Source organism: Argiope bruennichi, chromosome 4 (assembly GCF_947563725.1).
Source record: "Argiope bruennichi chromosome 4, qqArgBrue1.1, whole genome shotgun sequence".
Lineage (NCBI taxonomy): Eukaryota > Metazoa > Arthropoda > Arachnida > Araneae > Araneidae > Argiope > Argiope bruennichi.
In genome coordinates this window covers 32,029,495-32,048,379 of record NC_079154.1, presented here as the reverse complement: position 1 = coordinate 32,048,379, position 18,885 = coordinate 32,029,495, and the positions used below count along the sequence as shown (strand labels likewise).

The following is an 18,885-nucleotide window of genomic DNA, read 5'->3' as shown; positions in this document are numbered from 1 at the left end:
TTGATTATTACTATATTCCTAATTTTGTAATCCCTTGTTTTGATAATATTATTTAGATACATTGAATTGAATTTTAATATTTTTTGTACTTTTATAATACAAACAGGTCTTGAAGTTTTATATTTAGATATTGTTAGAAAAATTTCGATGTTAACTGATGCTTAATCTACAGAGTTGATTTTGATACTACACCGTATCATCATGTGATTGTTGGTATTGAGATATTCATCATATATCTAAAAAAATTTCAGCAATTATATTTTTAAAAATGAAGACATTTTTTGATTACATGCATTTAGCTGTTTTGACAGCATTAATTGCATGCGTATGTGGAACAAAACGTCATGTAAGTAATATAAATTTATATGTTTTAATCTTATTTCCACTTCACATTTGATCATTAATTTTTAAAGATGTATGTCGAATTCTATCTGTTTTAAAACGAGATGATATTGGTAAAATAAAATATTACAAAGAGAGTAAAGACAGCTTCATAAAGGCTAGGTAATATTTTAAAATTTTAAAACCTTAGAAAAATGCAATGTTTCTTATGTCCAAGATTAAGAAGAGTTAATAGTATGGTTGTTTACATACATGTAGCTATAATGTTTAAAATTAAATATAACTTAAACTAATATTATATGTTATTTTTCTATTATTGAGTGTTGCATTACTAAAGTATTTTGTGAAGAAAAAAATCGATAAATTATTTTGATGGCCAAGGAATAATTCAATTATTCTTTTGTGATTTGATATTTAATCTTTCTTATTTAATATCTCATTAATTTGGTAATAAATTTTGGTTATTACATTCAAAATATTGTAATTTCAAGTTCTTTTATTGATTAAAAGATATTAAATCTAACATTATCATTCTTTCATAAAGTATTTTTCTAATATATGAATCCCATATTTAAAATTATTTTTTCCTTAATTTTTGTATTTCTGCATTTCCTCATTAATACCACACATATTACTGAAATGCTATTGTGTGTTTTTTAATCATACTAAAATTATCTGGATTTCTTTTACCTTCCTTCTAGTATGTTTTTTTTCTTATAGCAACATTTAAAATAGTATGGGGCTTTGATAGTTTAAAAAGATACAGTAAAATTAATTAGTAAGATAAAAAAAGTCATTCATTCATTAACAACAAAATTTTAATTTTTAAGCCTGTTAATGCTAAAATTAAGTATAATTTTTTTTTGAAAAATTTCATTATCCTTTTGATTTTTGTGAATTAATTACTGAAGAATTTTCCTACGTAAGTGTTTTTTTCAGTTGGATAGAAAAAATTTAAATAGTTTATTAAATTGATTATTATTAAAGCTAAATTTGAAGAATAAAATTATCTAAATTGTCTGTAAAAATCCTAAAGGTGCCTTATTATAATGAATATTTATTTGGTAAATCAGATACAAGTACATCTCTTTTAAGAAATTTATCTTCTATGCAAGATTATTACAAGATTTCATGATGACATATCTGTCATTAAATGTGTTTAGTTACTAAAGGGAAGTAAGAGTTTCATGTTCTGGAGGTATCTTCATATAAAGTATCATATATCTTTTAAAACCATTTCAAAAAAGGTTACATTTTAAAGATGATTTCGACTAATACATGATTAAACTATATAACATCTTAATTTTTAAGTAAAAATAATGAAAGTCTTTTTTCTTTCTTTCTTAAATATTATATAAATTTTAAAATATTTTCTTGGAAAAAAAAATTGGTTGATATGTTAATAAAATATGAGTAAAATAATTCTTAGTTCTGAGTCTTCTTTTTGTATAAAATACTAATTTTAGTTTTAGTTATTTATGAATCATCTTATTCATATTTTTATTGAGTCTTCTTTTTGTATAAAATACTAATTTTAATTTTAGTTATTTATGAATCATCTTATTCATATTTTTATTTTTTTTATAGATAAACTGTGCCATATATGAACTTCCTGATTCAGGAAACAAATCCTTAAGTGTTATTCATATTAGAGCTGATAGTTCTGAAGATTCTGTACATTACCTGTGGAGTTCATTTAATCTTCCTAGTGTGATTGTAGCAAGGACAGCGACTAATACTAATGTCAGTGTAGATATTGAAAAATTAAAGACTTTCCAAAGTGGTGCTATCACTTTTAATACAAGTCTTCTGGCATTCAAAGGTTTAACCATATCTAAGGTAATTTCTGACTCTTATTTTTTAAAAAAAATTGTTGTAAAGATTTTAATTAATTGCTGTTTAAAGTTATGCATTAGTTTACTTCTGACTTCATTTCCAACAAATAAGAAAATAAATTATGGTAAAGGTATTAAATGCTTTAAAAATTATGCATGATTTTTCTTCTATGAATACTATTTTTTTTTTCTGTAAATTTGCACTTATCTACAAAACTTTTATAAAAAGGCTTGTTAAAATTGTGTAGATGTTAGGATATAAATTTCACATACTCAAGTTCGCATGTTGGATTTCCAATTAAAGAGGATAATACTTGAGTAGTAAAAATTCATTAGAACCAATGCCAAGAAGGTCCATGAAGTACAATATGGAATTTCATTGCCTTGGATGTTCAAGACCAAACTGAACTCTAGTTTTATGTTGTACACATAGTCATTTGTTATCTAGAAAACCTGTATTTGTGTGTACATCATGTATTATAGTGTAACTAGACTATATAGGCTTTTTGATAAATGTTTAAAATGGACTAATTTTTTTTTTAGTCTTTGTAGGTAAGACAGTAGCAGTGTTTATGTAATTGTAACACAAAAGATTGCAGCTTTATTAGACCATGGACTGAGCTTTGCCTTTCCTGATATAACTATTATAAGATTCTGTAGTTATGATTGATCATATCTATTTATTGTTTAATATTATGTCTGCAGTTATTTCTCATGTCATATTTTTTTGGAACTTGTTCTTTTAAAGTTATTTAAATTGATATAAAATTTTAAGTTTTTTAAAAGTGACTTTTGGTTTTTTTCCTCTGATTATTTATCACAGTTTTGGCAATTCTCATACGAGAAGGATACAGACGAAATACCAGATACAAGCAAAATAGAAAGCCTGGATCTTGTAGATTTTCAATGGAGCAAAGTGACTGCTAAAAATCTTTCATGTTCCGATCGTGCTGCGTCTATCAAACTGAATGCATTTAGTGATGATGAAATATTTTCTGATAAAGGTTTATTAGAAATAGAGGTATGTGAATATTTGAAAGCATCAAATATATGCATATCAACATGTTTGTAAAAATATACTGAGTGAGATTTAAAAGGCGTCTAGTATACAAAAGTATAAGCCAAAAAACACATAAACGAATCGGTTTTATTTTGTAATGCATTGTGAGAGCCTATATCAGTTTTTATCTAAAATGTACTGAGTGCTATTCTAACTATAGATATTAAAAGAACGATAGAGTATTACGTCAATATTTAAGTAGCAGACATACACTGAGTGTGTGAGAGCAATGAATGAAAATAAATGTGCTGTGGTATGTTTATATTTTTAAATATTTCTTGACACATATGTTCAATAATATGCAAGAAACTGTGTGAAACTGAATCTTTTCACAAAGTTTATTTTCTGAGAGGCACTTGAGTGTATCTAATATTTTTTGTAACAATGTTGTATATTAATATTTGTAACATTGTGTAATAATCATATTTTGATAGGTTATATCTGTATTAGTTCATTTTTGATTTTTCTTGTACTAATTGTGTATTTGCATGAGTTCCTATTTGTATATTTCAGTATGTTCTGGTATATCTGGTATGTTTTTATAATTAATCTAAACACTTTTGTGGTTGTTTCTTATGGCAATTGCCATGAAAAAGCCCACTGTTACGAAGACAGCAATTTTAAGCCGGTGGGGAAGTGTCTCTTGTTTTTATAGTAGCGTCATCTAGGGCCAAGAGAACGACTTAGCTACACACATGTCCCAAGCCTTTTTATGGGGCGGACTTCATTCACTCATTCACAGATCCTAATTTAGACCTGAATCAGAGAATGATCACCCCCTGATCCAGTACTCCCAGTGGTATTACTCTCGACAAGGAGGACTTTGTGACCACAACACATTTATACGCACGTCAGCCACCAAGCATGCAGGAAATCTTTGGCTGGCAGGGGTCGAACTGGCAACCAAGGGACGCGGATCGAAGGGACCAATCTACCAACCAGGCTATCCCAGTCCCTAACACACAGGCACGCACACAGACACACACACACACACAATTAATTATATAATTAAGTGTATTAAAAATTTGTTTGCACGTTTATATTTAGTTCTTTAAGTTTGGAGGTTTAAGTTTAAATTCAAAGGCAAGAGGAATAGTAGTTGTAAGGTTAATAATAATAAAAAAAGCATGTGTAAGAAGCAAATCAACTACTTTCATTGAAGCATTGATTATATGAGTTAACTATGTTGATAAACTTTAAAAACAGCACTAAATCTTTGTGTTTTATTATTTATTATTAATAACCAAATTATTGTTAATAACTAAATAAAAATTAATGAATATCAAACGAGCTTTATTTTCTTAATTTTTAATAAGGTGGTATGAAATGAAGCTCATTACCATTTTTATATATAAAATGAGACAGTATAAATAATGGGAAAAATGATTAGTAAAATATGATAAATCGTAATATTGCTTTTAATAATTTTTGGATATTTTTTATCTTTAGTAATGTATATCAATATAACTTTAATACATATTCATTTAGCATTTCATTAAATTAGTATAATTAAGTATATTCATGAAATAGTATGATTTTATATATTTATATCTTGGATGGAATTGTATAAAACTTTAACCAAAAAAGTAAATTATATCTTGCAGTTTTCTGTTACTGGGGATGAAGAACTTGCTCCTGAATTTCCACATTTAATTTTTACTGGCAATTCTTCGCAAATCAAAATTGAATTGGATAATTTATATTCATCAAATTCCTCAAGGATTCGCTATGGGTTTGAAATGAAACTATTTTCACCTTTGAGTCAAACTTGCTCTAATTTAGATTGCAAGGAGGTTGTTAATACCTTAATCAGTGATGAATTTTCTCCAGGCATATTTTCAGTAAGTATTCTGTGTATGTTTTCTCGTTTGTTTTGCTTTGAAGTATAAATTAATTTAAAATTAGACTGCTTTATGGAAAATTGATTTTATTTACATGGTATTAGTATTTATCTTTGTAAAAATAATTATTTAAAGTATTTTGAAAATAGTGTCAAAGACATTAACATGCTAATGAAAAGAGAAAAAAATATTCACCCTCATAAAGTATATAGTGGCATAGCTTTGTATATAATATGTTAGAATTTACATTTGTTCTTAAGATACCTCCCTAACTTTTCTATATATAAAAAAAGAATTCCTGTGTTAATTTATTATTTTGCTTTTAACCCTTTCACCACTCTCTCCTGTCTGCGAAAATTTCTCCCCAGCAGTCCTCTGTTTTTTGCCACATTAGAGCAAAAATAAAAATTCAAACAAGTAAACATTTACAAAGTGTTTTAAACATTTAAAAGTTTTAAAATGTAGAATGCTTGAAGCTCATTATGGCTGCCCTGCAGAAGTTTCACTTGAATGCGTTAGATGCATTACGGACGACAAAGGTTAATAACACCTTTGACATCCTTATTCATTTCATGAATTACTATGTAGGAATCTAGGTATAAAACTGGCTTTTAAATCTATACTTCAATGAAGTCAGTTAATGACGATCAGATACTTAAAATTTATAGAACTGATATTTCTTTCAAATATACAAACACATTTTTTCTTAATTTTTTTTTTTTTTTGTGAAAAATGTTATATTTTTGTAAAGAATAGAAACAGATGAAATATCATTAAATATGAAATTTATATTACAGAAATCTGATTATAATATTACAGAATTAGATCACAAATACTTTTTTGTCATTTATACTACACATCATTAATTTTAGGCATTTTTTTTTTTGAAAAAGTTTTCATTCATTTAATTTTGCTATATTTATTTTCAATTCTTCTGTATTTCTATATCTAATATGTCTGTCTAATATAGGTCTATATTTATATCTATATCTTTGCTATTCTGGCATTGAACTTTTTTTCAAAATTGTTGAAAATGCATATACGATGAGGAAATAAAGTGAGTGTCTAAGTAAGAAAATTAAAATTGTACTAATTTATTTAATTATGATTTTATTTATGAAACATTATTTTTTAAATTGTTGAAAATTTAATGCTTGTTTAAATAATTATTTCAGCAATTAGTTAAATTTTAACTAAAAATTTGCTGATTTCTATCATTATACAATACTGCTGTTGAATTATATATTTTCACAGACTAACTTCAATACTTTCTTGGGTAATGCATGGCTATGTAAAATATGTATTTTTTTATTCTCTTATATTAATTTTTTTTAACTAATCTTAAAAAAAAATATTCTTGATTTGTTTTTACTTCCATTTTTTACCCATTGGTGTTTAATGTCTTCTAAATAAAATCAAATGGGATTAATTGCTGATTTGAAGATGTTGTAAAAATGAGTTTTTTGAGATGGCACTGCTGCTTTTATCTCTTATTCATAAAATTCAACATAATGGTTTTGTTATAAAATTCTTGAAATTCTGAATATAATTTTATTAAGCTATTCATATAAAATGAATAAACTTTTCATTTTGTTGGATTAATGGAATGTATAAATTGATTATATTGTAAATTTATATTTAATGATATATTTTTTTTAGGACATTGATATTTTATCACCATGCTCCAAAGAGGATAATGAAAAGGGTTCTTTTCTTTCTTGGAAACCAGTAGCATACACTAGCAAAGAACCAAGTACAGCCAATTCGTCTGATGCACAACTAACTTCCAAATGCTCATCTCTCCCTACTACTACAGTACAAAGTATAGCAGAATCATTTTTTAATGACCAAAAGAATATAGTGATAAATGCTTTCAATATTACTTTTGGAACAGTAGGAGACGGCTTTTACCCTAAAACTAAATATGTTGCATGGTATGTAACTATTATATTTGTAGCTATAGCATTAATGTTCAATTAGTAATGTATAACTGCTAGAACTTGTATTACAGCTTATTTAACATTATATTTTATTTGGGACTTTAATGAGGTTAATAGTCTATTATTCTTTTTTATTGGATATGTATTTTTTTTGGTAGTGCTTTGGAAGTTTTTTTAAATAAAAGAAATTTTCTGATCATAGTAGTGAAATAAAAAAAAATTAAGACTTTCCTAGGACTTTAAAATGCTAATTGTAAGTAAAAAAAATAATATAAGAAACAAAACAACTTGTCAATTAAAAGGTGTCTTGTTTCTATTTCATAATCCAAGATGTATTGAAATGTTTCATTGGTACTAATGCAGAATTTCTAATTTATCATATTATTTAATAATTGTTCATTAATATTATATATATATATATATATATATATATATATATATATATATATATATATATATATATATATATATATATATATATATATATATATAACATAATAAATCTCATAATAAAATTTTTTGTTTCTGACATAGTGGTTCTATGGAATGAAATTAATATTTTTCTGATGAATCAAATCCTATTTTATTTGTGTGTTAAGAGCTCATTTAATATGTACAAAAAACAAACAAACAAACAAGGAGAGTGATTTCAAACTAATTAAAATAGTATGGTTTCCCTTGAATTGATTCATTCATTACTAGCTAAGATAACTAACTTATCCTGCTACTGAAATAATTAATTTAATGTAATCTTATATTTGTTTAATAATATATGATAAAATATAGATATTTTTCTCCATAATAAAATTCATATTATTTTTTTCTTATTTGATGAAAAAGAAAAATTTTTTAAACTTAGTGTTAGATTGAATTAAAGTACTTATATTGAACTAAAAAATAAATAATTTATATTACTTATTAAGACAACATTATTTTTAAATTTAAATCCTGCATCATTTTCATCATTAACTTTTCTTAGTTACATGTCAAATAAAATTTCTTCTAAAATACAGCAATAGCTTTCTTTTATTTTGAAATAGTTTGGTATTCAAAAAATAATATAAGTTGCCATAAAAATCATCAATGACAAATTTGCTTTTGAATTTCTGTCTCAGGGAAGATTTTTAAAAATTGATTCCTTACAGAGCATTTATTCTCTAATGTTTTCTCTTTGGAATTAAAAAATATATATTTTGAGACAATATACTGTGTTCATTATAGAAAAAGAATGGATTTGGATTTCAGCATCATATATATTTAAAACTTCTTCATGTACATGCTGTACATACATGTTGATAAAAATCCTTAACAATATTGTCATAATTATTTCCCGTGATGTTAAATTTCAGTTTGTAAATTAGCATGATCTATTTTTATCTGTTTTGAGTTTGACCTGAACATTCTCTGGTTCACCTAGGTCTATTGGCTTCATTTCTAATTAATCTTCTTTGATTCATTTCATCCATATTTTTATCTTATTCATAGTAGATTTCATCATTTCATCCATCTCTTCAATATATTGTTAAAAAATATTACACTTTTCCTATGATTGTTATGAAAGATGTGAAAAGAAGTTATGCCGATGAAGATATGTCTAATAAAAGGAATTAGTTACCAGCACTGATCTGATCATTGTCATTGGCAAAAGATAAATTAATCTTTTTTTTTTTATCCCCATACGCCTTGGCATGCAAATTTAAATTGTATTTTTTCTGTGTGAATTTAGAATATTAACAGGATTGCCATGGCACCAGGACAGCCGGGAAAACACAGAATATTTAAAAATCGACAGAAAAGGCAGAGAAATTTGAAATTTTTTATAAAACCCAGGAAAATACAGGGAGTTTTAAGTTTCTTAAGAATTTTTTTCTTTTTCTTTTCCCATCTAGAAAATGCTGATCTCTAAAGATTGCAAGAATAGAAGATCATCGTCACAGTTTCCAAAAATGAAACATTACCATTAGCTATTGTGTAATGCATAAACTCGCCCTTTCCTACTCTTTCTCCTTTTTTTTTTTTTTTTTTTCCTGTGTAGATCAGTCTAGTTTCTAGTTTAGTTTTGACAGTTCTTTTCTTTTCTTTTTCCACGAGATTTCCAAATTGCAGTTAATGAGCATGCACGAGATTTCTGTAACTGTGTGAAAAAATACAATATATTTCTTTGGCCAGAACATTCAATCAGTGAAAGCAATGCAGTGTGTTTAGTTTACCATGCTTGTGTTTACAGAATGTTCTGTTTATTATTTGAGAAACTGTCAGCTTATTTAAAGTGGATTAGAGATTTTTTTTGTTAAGACGGATTGCAGCTAATGCGGATTTTGTGCTGCTCAGAATCCACAATTAATACAATTTGGACAAACAAAAAATATCAATCCTGATTTGAGAAGCTCGGTTTGGAAATTTGCAATTTGGGTTTGAGGATTTGGAAGAATTGAGAATTTGGGTTTGAGAAGCTCCACAAAATGCATTTGTTGCATACTGCTCACTTTGTAAGAAGGTAATAAACCTAAATAATATGGGAAAACAGGCACTTACAAGTCATGCCAAAAGAAAAAAGCATGCAAGATTGCTTGCCAGTTTAAAAGAGTCATCATAGATGTTGAACTTAGTATCTAAAAGAAATACAGGAATAGATGATATGTGAAATCTGAAAACATCAAATTTAATGTCTGAAAATAAACTGGTTTCAAATTTTTTAATTAAAGAGCAATAATTTAAAGCTAAATTTTCATGGGCATTAAAACTTATTGCATCACATTTGTCTTTTAATGCATTCAATAATATATCAGAAATACTTTCACATGTGTTCACTGAAAGTGAAATAGCTAAAAAATGTATGTTAGGCCGCACAAAAATGTCATACCTTATTTGTTAAGGATTATCGCCATGAAACTCATGGCTGAAAAATCTGCAGAAATTAATGCCCAAATACATGAATTGGCAAAAATGAATAAATAAATAAATAAAAAAAATCTTGCTTTGTAATGTTTTTTTGTTAAGTAATCATTAAATGATTTGTATCATGATAACAAAAATGTTTTGTGCTTTGTTTCACCCAAGTCCTTAATTTTGTGTGACTTAAAGAGCAAGAGAGGCAATTTATCCCCCCGCATTTTAATATATAAATTTTGTCTTGCTAAATTCTAGATAATAAATAAAGAAAAATTGTTTTTTTAATGTAAATATTAATATGTTATTTTTTCATATAATGTTAAATTGTTACTCCCTTTCCTTGCTTTTTCCACTCCTTAAAGTCACATTGCATTATAACTAGCTTATGAGTGTTATTTGCACATTTCCCTGTATATATAATATATGTGCTGGGAAAACACAGGGATTTTTTTTTTTTTTTCCAGTTTAGAATGGCAACCCTGTATTAAGCAATTTTCATTTATTTATAAAAACTAATGATTCATAATTTTACATAGAAAGGTAAGAATTAATGAACTAGCAACTCATGAATAAAAAATATTCTTGTCGATAAGTGTTTTAGTATATCAGAATTTTAGTCTTCACCTTTAATTTCTATCATAATTAATGAATATTCCACTAAAGATATTAAAGAAGATTTTGATTTTTATCTGATAAAAGGTAACTTTAAATTTACATAAATCTAATACTATAATTTTGAACTTTGCTACTGCTAGCAATATGCTATTTGGATTATAGATTAACAAATATTTTGACTCAATATTCATATTTGTTTGTTTTTTCAATGAAATTTTAAAATTTTATTAAAATTATGAGTAATTTTAATTGAAATCTTCTTTCTGAAAAGTGTATTAAAAAGCATATAAAATTAAATATAGAATATTTTGGAGCATTTAATATGAGTGAGAAATTTCTATAGTTGAACAAAAAATATCTTATATTTTGTTTTTGTGTGTAAGAGGGCTAGCAGTTTTATCTTGAAATGAAATTATCTTTTTAAACTTAACCATGATAACTAAATCTTTTTTTTTTTCTTTTCTTCTTGATTTCTAGATTTTTTTCCCATTTTTTTCTTGCTTTGGAAAGTGATAATGTGTGCTCATTAGTTTTATTAAAGTAATTTCTATTTTTTTTAGATGTGAATGTGCATTATTATCATTAATATTAATAATAATAAAGCTATTGTAATTGCCAAGTACTTTTGGTTTAAAAAATAAATATAAGCTTTTAAAATGTTGGACTTTTTTTATGTTAGTTTGATGTGTTCAATTTTTTTAATACTTTTTTCTGATATAAAACTATTTTAGTGTACAAAAACAAATCAGATTTTAAACCAAAGATAAGAAGTTTATGTTCATAGTCAATTGAATTGATCCTTATTTTTTTGCTATATATATACATTTGGAAGTTGATTTGACTTTAATCTGTTTTATTTTTCAGGTCTTTAATGATTGGAACTGGTGTTTCTGTTCACAGCAAACTGTCTCTTGCTGTTATATTATTTATGACTATTGGAATGTCAGCTCTTATGTTGTTTTTTGTTGGAGGTGTTACCTATTATGTAATTCGTTGGTGTCGTAAAAGGGGTGATGATGATGATGCATTGTTAGGAGATGATTCAATAAATTAATGTTATATATTTAAAATAACTTTTTAAATATATATTAATTTTAAAACTAAATTTAAAATTAATATTAAATAATTAATACAAATTCTATTTTCTGTATTGCAGTATTCTCTTTGTCCTATTTTTGACTATTTTCTTATGTATAATCTTCAATAGAGTGGCCAATTGCATATATATATTTAAGGTTTGTTTTAAAATATATTAAATTAATATGTTAAAATGTTGATTTAAAATTACTTGCTAATAAATGTTTCTTAAAAAACTATTGTAGAAAAATATATATATTTGATTTAATGGAAGCAAGTAATCTCGATATCAGTATTCGTGTTATTTTTCTTATGTAGAGAATCCAAATTACTTAAAAAAAGTTATTCAGTTATTGCATCAAATTTTGCTTTCTGTTGAATAGTTTTCCTTTAGTCATTTTTTTTTTCATGGAATGAATTAAAAAACTGTGATATTTATACATTTTTTTTAAAGAATACAACTTTTAATGATGTAAATAACACAAACATTTTCTCCTGAGTAAATTAAATTTTCAATCATTGGTTTAAATGCTGATTATGACAACTTAAATTTTATCTGTTAAAAGATGTTTTTAAAGTTTGTTTTGAAGAATTGTGGAAAATTTTCTGACAATATAAAAGATCATTTTGTGTGAATGATACACAGAATGATCATTCTTGTGTAATTTGGTGCTTTCCAGTATCAAATATTTACTTTATTTTCCAACTTCCAATACTTGAATACAATTAAAACTTTAAGAAAATTTTTACTTACTTTGAAAATACTCAGTAAATTCCTAAGTACCAGTATTTTATATTAATGAACTATTCTGTTAAAATAACTTTTAAATATTCTCAATCTAAGGAAGTTTACTTATAATATATGAAAGATCTATTTGGTAAGAAAACTGTTTTACTAGTAGTTTCTTATAAAAAAATTTACATGAAAAAAGCTACAAATCATTGCTCATTTTATTTTTAAAAACATATCTCAAAAGGTTATTTTGTGAATTGACGTCTTTATGTGTGTGTTCTATTGTAAAATTTAATTTATTGAACTGTCCATGTTTGTTAAATTTGTAATATATGATTCTGTATAATGTTGAAATATTTAAAGTGTTTGCACATATTTGTTAAATATGTGAGAGATACTTTTTGTGTACAAAAATAAATATTTTTCATTAAAAAAATATGTTTTATATTAAGTTTATTTGATGGAATCTAATGTTATACCACACTATTTACATTATCTATCTTACAAAGCATGTTTGTTCATATATTTATTGCACCTAAACAATGTTAACACAACAAATGTTGGCTCAAACAAATTTTGAATCTTTACCTTCTGAAAGCAACAGGAACCTGAGAAAAGTAATATGTGGAAGTTTATTAACAAATATTTCGATTATAGGGACACAGGCACAGGGAATTATAAAATCATTTTAAATTACCAAAAGTCAACATCAGTTCATATTTTTTCCATTATTATTTGAAGTAGTTCAACAAATTAATCACTATCAATCAATTCAACAATTTATCACTGTCTAAAAGCAATTAATCACTATCAAAATCAATTACAGATATTACTTCCTCTAATCTGCCTTGGATGATTATAATTTGCACCCTTTGCTAGCATTATACAAATTGACCCAATGGTACAGAACCTGTTTGATGGGGTTGGGCAGGTTAGTATTCAGAGAGTTAAACAATAGTGTGTGTATACTTATTAGCAGACCATTTCACCTGCTGTTTGAATTTCGATAAAAAGCATGAAGACTTTCATATGCTACAAACTACTTAGTATTTTTCTCCAAAAATAAACTGGAATATTTTATAAGCTATGTACATTGAGAGAAAAAAGTATGGAAATGTTTTCCAAAATATGTGGATTGTATTTAGGATGATTTTAAGAAAATCAGAATAAGTTTTTATATTTTTTTATTTTATAAAAATTTATTGACTTTTAGAAACATTCTAGTGCATATTAATACATGGGCAATAAAAGATGTTGGGTAAAGAGTTATTATGAAATTTTAAAAAGTTACTTTTTATTAATATTACAATATTATTGAATTATATTCAGAATATCACTGCATCTCACCAATACCAAATTTTAAGACTAGTTTATCGAGATGCAACATGTTCTTATCTTTTGTATGGTATATAGCAATATTTTAGTGTCTAAAGTGAGTTTATGTGTCTAAATTCTGTGTCATAATATCTTTAGAGCCCATACAGTTCTTAGATTCATTAATGAATGATCAAGTAACGATAATTCATTAATGAATTATCAAGCAAATATAATTCATTAAGCCACCTACATATAAATCATTTCATTGAAATCTTAATAAATAAATGTAACTGAATATCTTAATCATTATTAGAAATTGAAAGTCCCCTGACAAATTTTATATTCAGGGGATAGCATTTATATGGAGTTATTATTTTGACGCTGAAATGAGACAGCGAATGGGAAGTAGAAAATTATTCAAAAGAAGCCACAAAAATCATATTGTTTAACTGCTCTAGTTTTGTCCATTTTGTTTAGTTAACATTTGCATCCTTTTCTGAAGCAATACAAAGTCAATTTCAGCATTACTTTTCATTTTTAAATTTTGGGCAAATGGTAAATGAGTATGCATCCCCCTCCGTATTTCCACACCACAACTACAGGAGGACATTTGACTGTAACAGATTTAATGTATACCAGGCTGGCTTACATAGCACTACTTTGATTCATTCAGATTATGAATGTGAATTTGCTCTGAATACTACTAGCCCTTTGTAGTCTTTATTTTTTTTTAACAAATAAGTCGCCATTGAAAATGAATACCATTCTGTATCTTGATATCCATTTATAAATTGCTTCTCTCTTACATTATTTTTTCATTAAATATCTTGACAAGAGGAATTAATTGACATTTTTTATTTGAATTCACAAGTTAATAAATGAAGAACTAAATTATTTGCATCTTTATGATGAGTATTTTTGTTGTAAATTATTACTGTCTCATTCAAAACTTGTTAAATATATAAACACTTTTTATATAAAAATTTAAAGTTGATTCAGATCTCTAGTCAAAACATCGTAAGATGATAATGTTTAAAGCTTGTTGGTTTTTATATTGTTCTCTAAAAATTAACTTTCAGTTATTTAGAAAGTATAACATCTGCACATAGATTTTGTTGAATATCCTCACAATGCATGTGATTATAAATCCAGTAACTAAAATGCTGAAAAATATTGTTGCAAAGTACATTTGAAAATATTTTTAAGAATTTAGTAAAATTAAAGAGAAATGTGTGAAGAAATAAAGTTGGTATAATAGAAAAGTTAATTTATTGAGTTTTAAAGTAGTATAAAAATAAGTTTGCACTTATTTTTAAGCATTTTTTATTAAGGAAAACTTTACTTTTTGATTAAAATTAAATAAAATTTCAGACAAATCTTAGTGAGCACATATTACTCAATAAGTAACTATGTGCTAAATTTAATACTTAAAGTTCTCACTTTATCTAGTAGAAAGTTTTGAATTTTGTTTAAAAAACCATGTTTGTTGATATTTACAGATTGTACACCAACTATATATATATAATCATATTTCAGTCAAAGATACAAAAACCATTTGGGTTTCTGCTCATGCACCAGGAAGCGTTTGTTACATCAAAATAGTAAAAAGGTAAAGACGGCGTCCTGGCATAGGGGTAGCGCGTCTTCCCCGTGATCTGGGCGTCCCGGTTTGGGCATGGGTGTTCTTCTGTTGTTCTATCTGTGAGATGTGTGAATGTGCCCTCCTGTAAAAAGGGGTTGTGCAAGCGAATGAGTGATGCGTGAGTAGCAAAGTCGTACTCTTGACCCTAGTTGGCGCTGCAATAAAAAATAAGAGACGTCCCCCTCAGGCTTAAATCGCTGTCTTCGTAACAGCGGGCTTGTCAGTGGCAAGTGCCATAAGAAACAACAACAACAACAAAAAGGTAAAAGAGGACTGAAATCAAGGTCAAGGCCTAACTAAATTATTTGAGCTGTTTATTGTGAAAGTGGGGCAAATCTATTTTTGAAAAAAAAAAAAAAAAGATGGAGATAATGGTAGTTATAGATAAAACTTGTTATGATCTTTTTATGCATAAACAATTTAAAGTAAAAAAAAAAAAAAAAAAAAAAATCAAATTCTAGTATTTTGGAGATGGAAGTTTTAGCTCTTAACAGTATAGAAAATCTGTTTCTTTTGAAAGTGGCGCAAGTCCGTCTTAGATTAAAATTATTTTTGACCGAATATATTACGGCATAATTTAGCTCCGGTTGCTGAATGGTGACCGTTTGATATCATGTTTTAAATCTAGGGTGTTTTTATATATCTTTGATAATGAAAATGGGTGGTTGTACAGTATTTCATAAATAATTAAAAGTATATCTTAATTTTGTGTTTCGATAATAATATGTCTACTTCCAACACCGATTGTTCAATCCAGTGACAATGAAATAAATATCATTGATCACAAATTTGTATTGTCAGGACATTCAATTTTACCGAACGATCGTGATTTTGGAGTGGCAGACCATCCGGAAAACCAGTTCCTTGTATATTCCCCAGGATTACTATAAAATATTACGGAATTGTCGAAAACATAATAAAAGTTTAATACATGAAATGAAACGCGTATATTTATTTTCAACCCAACCTCTGGAGAAAGCGGTTTTAAAAAGAAATAAAAATACCAATGGAGAAATTGTGAATTGTTTAACTATATGCTGGATCAGATTTACAAGAGATGCACCATACAAAATGTTCTACAAAACTTCGATAGAACGAGATGCTAAATTTAAAATTATCGATTTGCCACCAGAAGACCAAGTAATTTCAGAAATATAAAATTATCTTTTATGTATGAAAAAATGGAGATCTGTTACACCTGAAAAATGCAAGCACATGATGGATTTATTACCATATATATCTCCTGTTCATCATGAACATTTTAAAATGTTGAATCCTGAATAAAATTCAATTTATAAACTGAAAATATATAATTTCCTTGAAATTCTTAATAAAACTGAATTGTTTTTTGTTATGTTATATTTTTTACAAGAATATTCTTGGTTTGGTTTCTCTTTTTATCAAATGAATAAATAATTATACATTTTTGAATTTATTATTAAATTTTTTTTTTATTAAAAAAAGTTAACTAACTTTTTAACTAAGTTTTTATTACTAAAAAAAAGATTGATGCAACTGAAATATTTCCCAATTAAATGACTATTTACAATAATTCATTATTTTGAAAGTGAGGCAAGTCCATTTAGTTATAATAAAACTCTTATTTTTTAGTCAGCACTGTAAACACTATTTGATTATAAACTTACATTATCTGGTACCACAAAATACAATATATATATATATATATATATATATATATATATATATATATATATATATATATATATATATATATATATATATATATATATATATATATTGATACTACCAATATTTTTAAATTAATTGAAATGCAAGCCTTTAAATATTTCGCAATAACAAAAAATGGACTTGACCCATTTTCAAAATAAACGGCTCATTTATTGAATAGAAATATCGGTATGCATGTACTTTAGTACAAGCTGTACTTTTTATACTGTAAATTAGTACCATTCATCTGATTCATCCAATCTTTATTACATAATCCCACATATAAATATCTTAAGCAACATAAATCTGGAGATAGAGTGCTAATTGCAGTTTTTTTCGTACACTTATCATTAGGCTCCACTGAGTGCCATCTATCGGATTTTTGGAATTAACAATACTAGAAAACATAGCTCTAAGAATGGTATTTGTAATATATGGTACCTTAACACCACCTCTGTTTTTATTGTTTCTTCTCGCATATCTTGCATTTTATGACCATCCTGCTCTATTATGCCTTTTGTCTTTCATTAAAAATTTGTCTGTTTTTGAAGTTAAACAAAATATATTGTCAACTTCTTTTTGTGAATAGGTATATCAACAAATAGAATGATGGCTCTAGTGGTAGAATGTTTATTATCTTGGAGGATCTTGTATTCGATAGTGGAAAAAATTCACTATATATATATATATATATATATATATATATATATATATATATATATATATATATAAGTAACCAAAAATATAAGCATATTATTGAAACAATCTAAAATAAAAATTAAAATTATTACGGAAACGAAACCAAATTATTTCGGAAACAAAATTAGATTATTCCGGAATCGAAACTAAAAAATTACTTCGGAATCAAACTAAAAAAAGTAAAAAACAGAAAAAGCACCATTGTATTTAGAGAGCGCAAATGCAGCTACTACTAAAACACAGATGAATCTAGACATTTAGTAATAAATAGAATAAATAGAATCAAAATTAAACCAAATAAAATAAGAATCCTGTCTGGTCAAGAGGGTCAATACTGTTGGACAAATGTCTGGATTCCTCACAGAAAAAAATCCCTTATTTTGAATCCCTGCCTGAGGGTGACCCGTGAAAAAGTCTTCAGGCAAGATTCTTATTTTATTTGGTTTAATTTTGATTCTATTTTCCTGTTAACTTGGTTTTTTTGGTTTTTATTACTAATTCTCTCTCTCTCTCCCGCCCCCCCCCTCTCTCTCTCTCTATCTATATATATATATAAGTAACCAATCTAAAGTAAGAAATAGTTTGAAAACGGAACTAAAATGAAAACGAAACAAAACAGTTTCGAAATCGCAACTAAAATTTATTACCTATTTAAACTAAAACCAAAAAAGAACTTCATAGTATTTAGAGAGCGCAATTGCAGCTACTTCTAAAACACAGATGAATTGATACAAAAGTATTAGAATCAAGTTAATAGAAAAATCTAAAAAAAAAAAAAAAAAAATTAAACAAAAAAAATTATAAAAGAATCCGGCCTGAAGACTTTTTCAAGGGTCACCCTCAGGCAGGGATCCAAAGAAAGGGATTTTTTCTGTGAGGAAATGCAGACATTTGTCTAATAATGATTCCTCGTGACCCGAAAATCCCCTGAAATTATGCCCAAGAGATATACCATTTTAACAGAAAGGAAATACAAAACAACAAATTATAAGAAAATAGCCACTACAAAGTAAAAAATACAATAACAAAAATAACAATAAAAACAAAAAATAGCACTAAAATTAAAAACGAAAAGGCCAGAACATACCATCAACAGTCAAGGAAATTTTAAGCTATCGATTGTGACTCCCACTTTTTAAAAAACGGTAAATTATGTAAACAAATGTAGGCTCCCAGCGCCATCTATTGAGTGATCTAATATGC

General features: G+C 26.3%; 1 protein-coding gene across 1 annotated transcript; it reads left to right on the top strand.

Annotated features, from left to right (window-relative positions):
• The first annotated feature begins 25 nt into the window (after positions 1-25).
• On the top strand, positions 26-12,671 carry LOC129966668 (glycosylated lysosomal membrane protein-like). The gene is made up of 6 exons (XM_056081175.1): positions 26-346; positions 1,930-2,181; positions 3,001-3,198; positions 4,842-5,078; positions 6,738-7,012; positions 11,390-12,671. Exons 1-6 carry the CDS (start codon positions 269-271, stop codon positions 11,577-11,579), a joined length of 1,230 nt encoding a protein of 409 aa, XP_055937150.1. The 5' UTR covers positions 26-268; the 3' UTR covers positions 11,580-12,671.
• Positions 12,672-18,885: the final 6,214 nt, after the last annotated feature.

Coding starts and splice junctions, on each gene's coding strand:
- LOC129966668 (XM_056081175.1), top strand. CDS start 269: ATGAAGACATTTTTTGATTACATGCATTTAGCTGTTTTGACAGCATTA. Junction 347..1,929: donor TATGTGGAACAAAACGTCAT/GTAAGTAATATA, acceptor TTTTTTTTATAG/ATAAACTGTGCCATATATGA. Junction 3,199..4,841: donor AAGGTTTATTAGAAATAGAG/GTATGTGAATAT, acceptor TATATCTTGCAG/TTTTCTGTTACTGGGGATGA.